General features: G+C 41.9%; 1 protein-coding gene across 3 annotated transcripts; it reads right to left on the bottom strand.

The window, feature by feature from the left end:
- Positions 1–2906: 2906 nt before the first annotated feature.
- Positions 2907–9625, bottom strand: RPS24 (ribosomal protein S24). Of its 3 annotated transcripts, XM_063163879.1 has the most exons (7): positions 9502–9621; positions 8132–8197; positions 7365–7574; positions 6824–6934; positions 5973–5989; positions 3848–3883; positions 2907–3000 (listed from the first exon to the last, which is right to left on the bottom strand). In XM_063163879.1, exons 1-5 carry the CDS (start codon positions 9502–9504, stop codon positions 5984–5986), a joined length of 396 nt encoding a protein of 131 aa, XP_063019949.1. In that variant the 5' UTR covers positions 9505–9621; the 3' UTR covers positions 2907–3000; positions 3848–3883; positions 5973–5983. The 3 variants fall into 3 exon arrangements, with proteins under 3 accessions (XP_063019949.1, XP_063019950.1, XP_063019948.1); XM_063163880.1 differs by lacking the exon at positions 5973–5989 and having other exon boundaries at positions 9502–9620; XM_063163878.1 differs by lacking the exons at positions 2907–3000; positions 3848–3883; positions 5973–5989 and adding an exon at positions 6048–6702 and having other exon boundaries at positions 9502–9625.
- Positions 9626–10161: the final 536 nt, after the last annotated feature.

The raw sequence follows: 10161 nt of genomic DNA, 5'->3' as shown, positions 1-10161 counted from the left end.
AGATGTGGACGAAATTTCCCAGCGCATATTTTTAAGACGTAACAAGAATTCAAAAATGTTAGCAACAAACTCAAGTTTTCATTTAATGCCTTCATAATAAAAGTGTCCAAAGACATGAATATAATTAGACGTGCCTACTCCTGACACTGATTTGTAAAAGTTTACTTATTGGAAAATTTACCTGCTCAGACGCAATTTGACCAGCATTCGTACAAAAAATAATTAACTACTCTAATCTCATCTCTTAGCAGTACCAAAAATCCCATCCAAAAAAAGGTTCACTAGATCTTGTTTTGCTCAAATAGAAGCACATGAGCAGGAAACATTGACAACAGGTATTTCAAACTTATTATATTAATCTAGTGTCATCAGTAGCTGTTACTAGACATTCTATTTCCTTTCTGTAAGAAACCAATGACAATAAAATGAATTTTTTATAGGAACTGACCAAAACAATATTAACAAGTTAATTTCTTCGGACTGCTGCAAACAGATTTGATAGTGACCTATATACTTCAGTTCCTAAATGACATATTTTCTATCAATAGAAAGAACTGACATTGCCCATTCAGCTGACTGTTGGGACTGTAGTCTTCTCAAAGCATACTATGCCTCATTTATTTCAGGCCACTGTTCGTCAGCTTCATTTCTTCCCTTCAATATTTCTTGTCAAACTTGTTACAAGCTGGTCCTTAGACAAAACCACATCATTGCACCCAGGTGGTGCCAAATTTTGCCCTTACCAAAGCTCTCTTCTTCTGTGCGGCCAGGACCATAATCTCTGCTGCTATACAATTTTGATTCCTACCTACAGGAAAACACCAACATTTTTTGTGTGTGCAACTCCAACAAGCCCTGGCCGTTGTAAACAGTGATTATTACAAGTCTTTCCACATATATAAATTTGAGATTGCTTGCCACCTGATTAATTTAGAAGTTGTTCTCCAAAATTCCTTCATCTTCTAATCCAGATTTCAGACTGTTGTTAAATAGACAAAATTACTGAGATCCTGAAATATCAGGGCCAGGCCAAGCAGGCAACAGTGACAAAGCTACACTATCTCTAAATGATGGGATGTGCCAAGTTCAGCAGGAAATAAAAGGGTTCCTTCAGCACACAGTAGGGAAAAAAGCGAAAATTCCAGTTCCACTTAATTGTTTTATCTCCCACAGGAAAGGGGATTAACCTAGTGTTCACAGCATGACATGTGCATTAAACCTCTGAGTTACAGACAACCTGCTACACCTTGCTTAGACTGGAGTGCAGAGGCAAACACTGGCAGAGCAAACCCACAACTGCTGAAGCACGATGATTGCAATAATATGGCACCAAGCTGTAACCATTTCAATCCATCTGCTTTGCAGCGTTACTGTACTACCCACATAAACAAATCTGTATTAAATAAAATGTAAGACATTACAAAGCTGAGGAAGAAAACCTTCAGTACTCAAATTCCAGAAACAATTTCTTCTGGAGGCAGACATCCCCCTCCAGAACAGTACTGTTAACTATGTAAACTCAAAACATCAATCCCACACAAGGCACTGTGCCACATACCTTTATGCAAGCACTTATTTACAGATCCTTTCTTGATTGCATAGCATTAAGGTAAGGAGGCCTCTGAAAAGAGCAACTAGAATTTGTGCCAGCAGACTAGAGCTTTCAAGTAGTAAACATTTGAAAAACACTAACTCTACAGTCTTCACTGAAACAGATGGTTTCCATTGAATTCAAACCAAGAGTGAAACAAGCATATCACTTGACTTCCCAGCTCCTTCACACAACTATTTTTAATGCATGTCTTCAAAGAAATTGACCTCTTTGGCAGGGGACAATTTGGCCTCCTTTCAGCCTATTCTATGAAAAATTGCTGTGTGTCTTCCTTGTATTTGTATTGCTGTGTTCACACCACCCCCTAGTGATTGTTCTATCACACTAAACAGTGTCACTCCTCTCTCCTTTCATGCTGAGCATTATATATGGGAAGTGTTTACTGCATACAGCATCACAGCTGTATGAGCTGCACAGCTAACAGTGTGATGCTGCTCAACACAGACAGCAACTCCACCAGCTCAAGACTCGAACTGAAGGTACTACAAGAGGCATTCAGTGCTTCTTCTATACTTAGCAGATCCTGTACAACATCCCCTTTCAAACTCTTTAACAACTCTTAGCTGTGGTAGCACTGGTTTTCTCCCTCAAACACTAAAAGCACTTTACCTGTTTGACAATGTGCTGCCCAGTAAAAAGGTAGTGCAACTCAAAACCAATGCATTTAGGTAAAAAGTCAGAGCCTTATTCAACACAGTTGCTAGAGCTGCCCAGTCTGTTTCAGTCCTACTTAAAGTACAGAATTTCTGCTTTCCATACTCCTCAAAATACCTGCACACCAGACTGCCCACACTTCTATCTTAAATGGCTCTTGTAACACTATCAGATCAAAAATTAGGCCTTATTAGGAGAATTAAGCTGACACACAGCTTGCAGGCCAGAGACAGACAGCAGAGCCTGTCCTGATAACTCAGGAATACAAGACAAATCCTTCCTAATGCCTTCATTAGCCAAAATCTTAACTGTGGAAGTAGGCAGCTCTGAGTGCCTCTGTGTGCATGTTTGGTTCTCCCTTGCTCTATGTTCTAGAGGTCTATATAAAACAGGCAGCCAAACAAAAGGACTTTGTAAACACAGTTTGAACAAGACCATGCCTACCTCCAACACTGCCTGCTTGGAATTAGCTCCTACTACTACCTGTAGGATGCTGTGGTTCACTTTAAATTGATACTCAAAACAAGACTTGTTTAATTATGAACAGATTTTAATCCAGTGCAAACCATACACCTATAATGAATTTCTCAAACATTACAAAATGGTAGCTTTTGGATCAAAATTAAAAGGCAAACCAGTATTTTATTGACAGAATTTATTGATGTTAAATTTAGATGAGCATTCTCTGCTTTCCAGAGTTATCCATTCTCTATTTCTTCATAGAATGATGCTGCCTGTAAAGGAAAAAACAGATCACTAACAGACAAAAACAATTTTTACACTTGTGCTTTTATAAAGCCTGAAGGACTGTTTCCCAAATAAGTAAGGTGAACCACACTGCTCTTCTTGTAAGAGCATAAAGCTCAAAATTTCCTAGCACTGCCATGGCAATAAATGAGCCTAAATTATAGCAATTTTGCAGAAGAGATCAACAAGCTACAACTGCTTTGACAGATTTCCGTTTAAGACATTACACTCACTATATCAGCTCCCAGACAGACTGTTTAATGTTTAAGTTCCTTCCAACTGAGTCACTCAGACCATTTGTAATAAAACCAGTTTTTTTCTGGAGCAGTCATTGACCACAGCACTTAGGTTCTCCTGCAGCAAAGATATAAAAATGTAGTCTGACTTGTCTGTAAGAGCATCCCGTTTCTAAGTATTTACCTCAAAATGAGTACCTGTAAGAAAACAACATACATCTCTTCCAAACATAGGTATCATGCTACTTCAATCTCTTTTAGACAATAAAACCCAAACATCTATCCTCTTCAGCATACCTACAAATTAAAAACAGTAACACTAAAGAATCAGCAACTGTGGTAACAGTAAATCTGAAGTAACTAATGTACTATTTCAGTCTTTATACTGATCAGGTATTTCATGCAAGTCAAGTCACATAAGATACCAAATCAGTAGTAAGTGCAAAAGTGGTTTGTAAATATTCTTAGCCTTAAACTCTTGCACTGGGTTCTATGTCTGCACAGGTACCAGAGTCTTTGCAAAAATAAACCTCAGAGTTGTTATCATAATGACCGCACTGCTGAATGGCTGCCCTTACAAAGCATTCTGAAGGCATACCTGTTATCTGTTTTCCACCTGAAGAATGTTCATTTACTGAAAAAAAGAAAGCATCAATTAGTAACAATTTTATCTAAATTCTACTACTGTAGAAAACTGAGCTTTGAGGGTTTTTACTGACATTCATGTACTGTTTTCAATTAACCACATTAAAATGTGATAGGAAACCCTCGAAGTTGTGACTACTGCAGAGACAGAAGACTTAGATTTCACTCACTCCCTTAAACTCAACAGCTATTTAGAGCTTAACTAATGCTCAGAATGCAACTGCCTGTTCAATTACACCTACAGGCCACAATGGCTTCCAAGTGCTTACCCATCCACACTTCTGTTTGACAGCCCCACCTGTCAAAGGCTGTCACAGCTACAGCTGTGACATTAAAGGGAGGGAGGAGATTATTTTGCATTTCAGTATCACTATTTTGAATGCAAAGGCCAGGAGAGGCACATCCACATATTCTTGTTCCCAATTTTAGCAAGCTCAGCCAGCTCTAGAGCCACAGAATGTATTAAGTAACACAAAATATTTGAAAATTCTTCTCTTGAAACTGCAGGGAAAATAGAATGGGAATGCTAAAGGAGTAAGAAGTGAAAAGAAGCATCAAAGAAAACAAGTCATCAGCATAGTTATGTCTGATTTTTCATGACTACGTCATATGTAACTTCTAGAATATACACTTGCCTAAATATTTCTCAGAATCAAGTACTGACAGAGTTACAAGGTAAAATAATTCTCACAGATTCTGTAGGTGGACTCAGAAATGTGTTCCAGGGCTCCTATTAAAAATTCTTCCACAGAGCTGTGATAATGATGATGAACCATACCACATCATGATCTCTGAACATACATTTCTGAAGACAAAGCTCAGTGTATTTCACAAATGGTTTTCTATAATGCAGCACAGAATTCTTCTCAAGTACATTGTTTGGGAAGTGAACAAAATAATTCATCTTAAGTGACAACACAAAGATTAGCAAATCTGGTAAACAAGTCAAATCTAACCCATGCATACTCATCAACTGAAAGATCATTTTAAAAGACATCAAAATATCTCTAATCAAAAGCACAGTTTGCCTGCCACTACGACTACATGTTAGTTTGACAAGCACTTGATACAGAAGTCACATCTCCCATGTAACTGCTACAAGGCACAATCCCTGCCTTCAATTTCTGAACTGCTGATATGCTGTAGGAGCTTCTATGAACTGGACACCATTAATAATTCAAGCAAGTCATCTGCTCACTTTTCATTAACACTCAAAACCAGCTACCTTCAGGTGCAAAAATCTTAAAAGAAAAAAGTTCCTCCATACTACTGGGATAGGTGCAACACAAAATGGCTCCCTTGGCACTGACAGAAGTGTGTAACATTAGGTTTTACTACTAGTAGTAACATTAGGTGTTACTACTACATCAAATGCTAATTTTGTGCCATAAACCACTGTAGGACTTCATGATTAAAACAGCATTAAAGCACAAAGGAAGAAGGCTCTTAATGTTTTCCAGCAGAGTAGTTCCCTGATCTACTAACTGTCAGTAACACTTGTTCCCTTCCACCCAGGGGTAACAAGAACTTAACTTGTGTAGTTACCTCCACTAACTACAAAATGTAACTTCACTAAGATTTCCAATTGCACTGTAATTTGTGTGTTAACTTGGAATATTGCTGGGCAATAGTAAATAAAGTTTAATGCTGACAACTGTGCCATTTCCAAGCACCATCTCAAACGTAGCAGGTGTGATGTGACTTAGCTTTCACGTACACCACTACTTTCACACAATGGTCAGGTTACACATGCAAGTGCACTGTACTGCTTTGAATCAGATCCTGTGGTGGCTGATCCAATGTCTCAAGTCAACAACATTGAGTTACTTGGATTTATTCTCACTGGGAATTATTATAAAGCTGATACACTAATTTCAAAAGGTCTGGTTTGCTAGTAGCCAAATTTTACTTCCATGTCACACAAATAAAATTCATTATGTCATTAAGTGAACCCTCACATGACAGATGTAAGTTCAAATCAAACATGCATACAAGGCAGTACAGTGCTTCCATTAAAAGAACAGACACATTTCAGTGATGTGTAATTCAGGCACCAAATCCATGCTCATTTCCAGTACCTGCAGATACTTCATTTCTGATGGAGAGTTCCAAGAAAGTAGGAAAAAAGCAAAAGTGAAGATTACTACAGTTCAAGATATCAAGGTATTTTCACAGCTACAGAACTAAGCATCACAACCCATTACCCTCTCTCCCCTTGTTAAAACACCTGAAAAAAAACTCACTGGCCTGCACAGCTTATTTAATTTTTATCAGAAGATGGAACACTGTGAGGGAAAGTGACTGGCTTCCCACCCAACCTGTTCCTCAGCTTTGGTTTTGTTTTATGATAGAAGTCTGCCTCCCCCTAACCTGCCTTTATCAGGTCACAGCCACAGCCCAGGGGTCTAGCCTCAGCAGAGGAAGACTCCACCACCTTGGGCATCAGTCCCTGAAACCCCAAGGCATTCTACCTTATCTTTCTTACATACTGTCCTCACTGCCTACACCACACATCCTTAACAAACTTACCTGGGTAAGGAACACCATACCAACAGTAACTTGGTGGAGTAAGCATTAGGGGTTTAGGCAGTCTGATTAACAAGTGTTAAAATTATCTCAAGTGTGTATTGCGAGACTGAGTTATGTGATTAGAGCAACACTGTTAGATTGATGAAGTTTAACAGTGACACAGAGGAAACAGTAATTTAGGAAGCATTGTTTCATGTCATATCAGCTAGGCTGGCAGCAGTGAGGAGCAAAACTAAGCTACTGAGCTGATGACAAGCTATACAATACAGAGTTTACCTTCTGTTATCCAGTAGAACAGGTGAAAAAATGGAAGAAAAACAATGTTATTCTGTTGTAGAACTCATAATCAACATTTCAATGGCATATGTTCACTCTGCCTTAAAAGATATTCTCATCCTACCTTCTTGCCAGCACCAACATTTGCCTTGGCTGTGCCCCTGACTTTCTTCATTCTGTTCTTACGCTCTTTTCGCTGCTTCCTGGAAGTCTTCTTCTTTTCATACAAGCCGTGCTATTAGAAACAGTTGAAAGTTGCTTTTAACATTGTTTCTCTACTAACAACTCTTTAATAGTTCTAGAATTTCTGAAATGTTCAAAAAAAGTTTACATATGAAATATTAACTAAGTAGTGAGATCATTAACTAATGAATGATTCAACATAGAACATAAACATCGCAGAGGCACATGGATCAGCCCCATTTCTTATGCTTATTTTATACTCCAAATACAGCTTTGTTAAAAGTTACTGCTAAACATCTCTGGTATTATCAGTTTTGCCTTCCCAATTCCCTAGCAATAGAGAATAAAAACACACTCAGCCTATTTTGCAAGTGCAGAAGTTAACATGTGCTATTTTACGAGCTCTCATACAACTGTACTTTACAAAACCTGAGTTTTTACACGTGCAAATCCTGATTTCCAGACATGAGAAAACAACATACCCTGGCAAGCCTGTGCTTGGGTTCGTTTTTCTTTGCATAGTCCAGGGAATCATAGATCATGCCAAAACCAGTTGTCTTGCCACCACCAAAGTGAGTTCTGAAGCCAAAGACGAAAATTACATCAGGGGTTGTCTTGTACATTTTTGCCAGCTTTTCCCTGATTTCTGTTTTGGGGACTGTGGCCTTTCCAGGATGAAGAACATCAATGACCTGAGAAAGAATTTAAACAATTTGATAAAAGGTCAATGTCCAGTACACAGCCCCACCAGGTGCTACAGTCACACCATGAGCTCAGCATTTAAACTAAGGCACTTGAGGAGCACAAGCTATAATTCATTTGACACAAAAGCATTCAGAAGTTTCTTGCTTCACTGAGTTATTTCAACTGAAAAATACCTTTAAAATTATTAAATCCAACAGTAGATGCAAACTTGTCTCAATGTCACTAAGCCATGTTCTCAAGTGCTACATCTACATGTCATTTAAATACCTCCAGAGATGTTTTAACCACTTCCAAGAGGAGCCTACTCCAATGCTTAATAATCCTTTTGGTGCAGAAATTTTCCTCAACATCCAGTCACAAGCTGGTACAACTCCACCATCACAATTTACCTTGAGCATACATCAACACATTTAAACCCATACGCTCTTACAATTCCTTACTTAAGAACCCCAGAGATTTTAAGGGCCCCATATTTATAGCAGCTAAGCCTTCTTCCAGCCCAGAACCACCAAAAAAATAAATGCAATTTTCTGTAGTCTTTTACCATCTGCTTGCGCTGCAGAAGTCTATTGGTCATGAACTTCCTGGTTCGGATGGTCACTGTGTCATTCTGCAAGAGAAAACATGCAATAAAACAAAACAATAGCTACAAATGCAACAGAAGCTGAATATGAGCACAAATAATGCACACTACCACAATGTTTAGGAGCCTCAGATATTGACAGTGACCTCACAATGTACGTGGGCTTGTCTTGGGCCACAGAAAACACCTTGAAGTAATAAATACAGCGAGAAACTGACAAACTCATCCCCAGCGTCCAAACAGAACAGCAACAAACACACCTTCACTACCATGAAAAGCTGACACAGCTTTCAGTAAAGGACATGGATTTCAATCCCAAGTACTCTAACAATACAACAGAAGCTTCCTCCTAAGCCCAAATGTTACTGCCTCTATGGCTTCCCACCTCTAAGCACAAGGGAGCACCCAAGATTCCTGGATGTTCTTGCTTGAAAAGAAAAACAGGTCAGTAGGTCCAGAAAAACTTAGCCAGTTTTTTCAGTAAATTACATGCTCAGCATGGCACTTGCTGTGTTAGCACTGGACCTCAAAGTAAGGACATGAAGTGGGTGGGGGGTAAAGCACAGGGTGAAAGGGAAGTAAGGATATAGAACAGAATGATTGACCATGCACTGCAACAGTAAAGAAACTCTTCCTAATCCTCACGTCAAATTACCTGGGCTCCAGTACTACTGCCTAGCACCAATAAACAGAGTCTGGCTGCATCCTCTGATACCCCCCTCCAAACACTGATAAGGCAGCCTTTCCATCACCTCTTCTTGTGCTGAAGACGTTCAGCTCTCTCAGCCTTTCTTCACAGGAGAAATGCTCCAGTCCCCTTCCACTGGAACCGCTCCAGGAGCTTCATGTCTGTCCTGGACTGAGGAGGCCAAAACTGGACATTCCTCTCCAGGTACAGCCGCACCACGGCTGAGAAAACAGATCAGCTCCCTCGAGCTGCCAGCTATGTTCTTCCTGACACAATGTACAAGTTTCTCTAAAAACCCTGCACATCACTGCTTCCACAAGGCTTCCAGAGAGGAACAGCCGCAATAATCGCGGATGTGACCCACGGCAGCCCCCAGAGAGCGGCAGCACACGGGTGCTTCGCTATCAGAGTACGGACACAGAGCGGCCCAACCCGCAGCACCGCCCTCACCCCGCAGGTCGCTGCGGCCGGCAGGCACAGACGCGCGGCGGCCCAGCCACAGGAGCGGGGGCTCGGTGTCCGCCATACCCCCGCGGGCGGGTGCGGGCGGGCCGGGCCGGCAGAGCGCGGCGGTGCGGGGGCGCGGCGAGGCACGGATGGCGCCGGTACAGGGCGGATGGCGCGGCTCAAACCAGGCACTCACCATGGCTGCCACCGCCGTTCCTGCAACCGGAAGAGAAAGAGACCGACAACCCCTCCCAGGCCAATTATAAGGAGGCACAGACGTGCTTCCACCAGTAGTAGAACTGAGCGTGGCGCCGCCCTTTTTAGCGTCGGTCCTGGCCCGAAATAGCGATGGGCGTGGCTTTCGTGTGCCCTATAAAAGCGGTGGTAGAAAGCGCGTAATGTCCTGATGGGAAAAGGGTGAACTTCCTGTGTGCCGCGTATCGCTTTTGGCCGAGCTCAGCCCCGCTGTGTGCTGTCCCTGTTGTCGGGCTGTGCCCGCTGGGGGTCCCGCCGCTGGTGACTTAGGGCTGCTGTGGGGACACGCAGAACCACGGACTGAATGTGGCGGCGCAGCCTGGTTGGGGAGTTGCGTGGGGCTCCGGGAGTTGGGCTTTTTTAGCCTCGGGAAGAGATAGCTGACAGAGAGCCTCATTCGTGTGCATAGAAAAGGAGGGGTGTCAGAGAGCGGGGCTGGGCTCGGCTCCGTGGTGCCGGCTAACAGGCCAAGGGGCGGTGTGCCGGCGATGCTCGGGAAGTTCCCCCTGAACACGGGGAGTAGTTTCTTTGCTGCGCACTGAGCACCGGAGCGGCTGTGGAGGTTCCCTCCGTGGAGGTGTCCCCCGGTGCCGGCAGGGGG

Source organism: Melospiza melodia, chromosome 9 (assembly GCF_035770615.1).
Source record: "Melospiza melodia melodia isolate bMelMel2 chromosome 9, bMelMel2.pri, whole genome shotgun sequence".
In the NCBI taxonomy this organism is placed as follows: domain Eukaryota; kingdom Metazoa; phylum Chordata; class Aves; order Passeriformes; family Passerellidae; genus Melospiza; species Melospiza melodia.
This window is presented reverse-complemented; position numbering and strand designations above follow the sequence as displayed.

Coding starts and splice junctions, on each gene's coding strand:
- RPS24 (XM_063163878.1), bottom strand. Junction 7,575..8,131: donor TTCTGCAGCGCAAGCAGATG/GTAAAAGACTAC, acceptor ATTCTTTCTCAG/GTCATTGATGTTCTTCATCC. Junction 6,935..7,364: donor CCAAGCACAGGCTTGCCAGG/GTATGTTGTTTT, acceptor TGTTTCTAATAG/CACGGCTTGTATGAAAAGAA.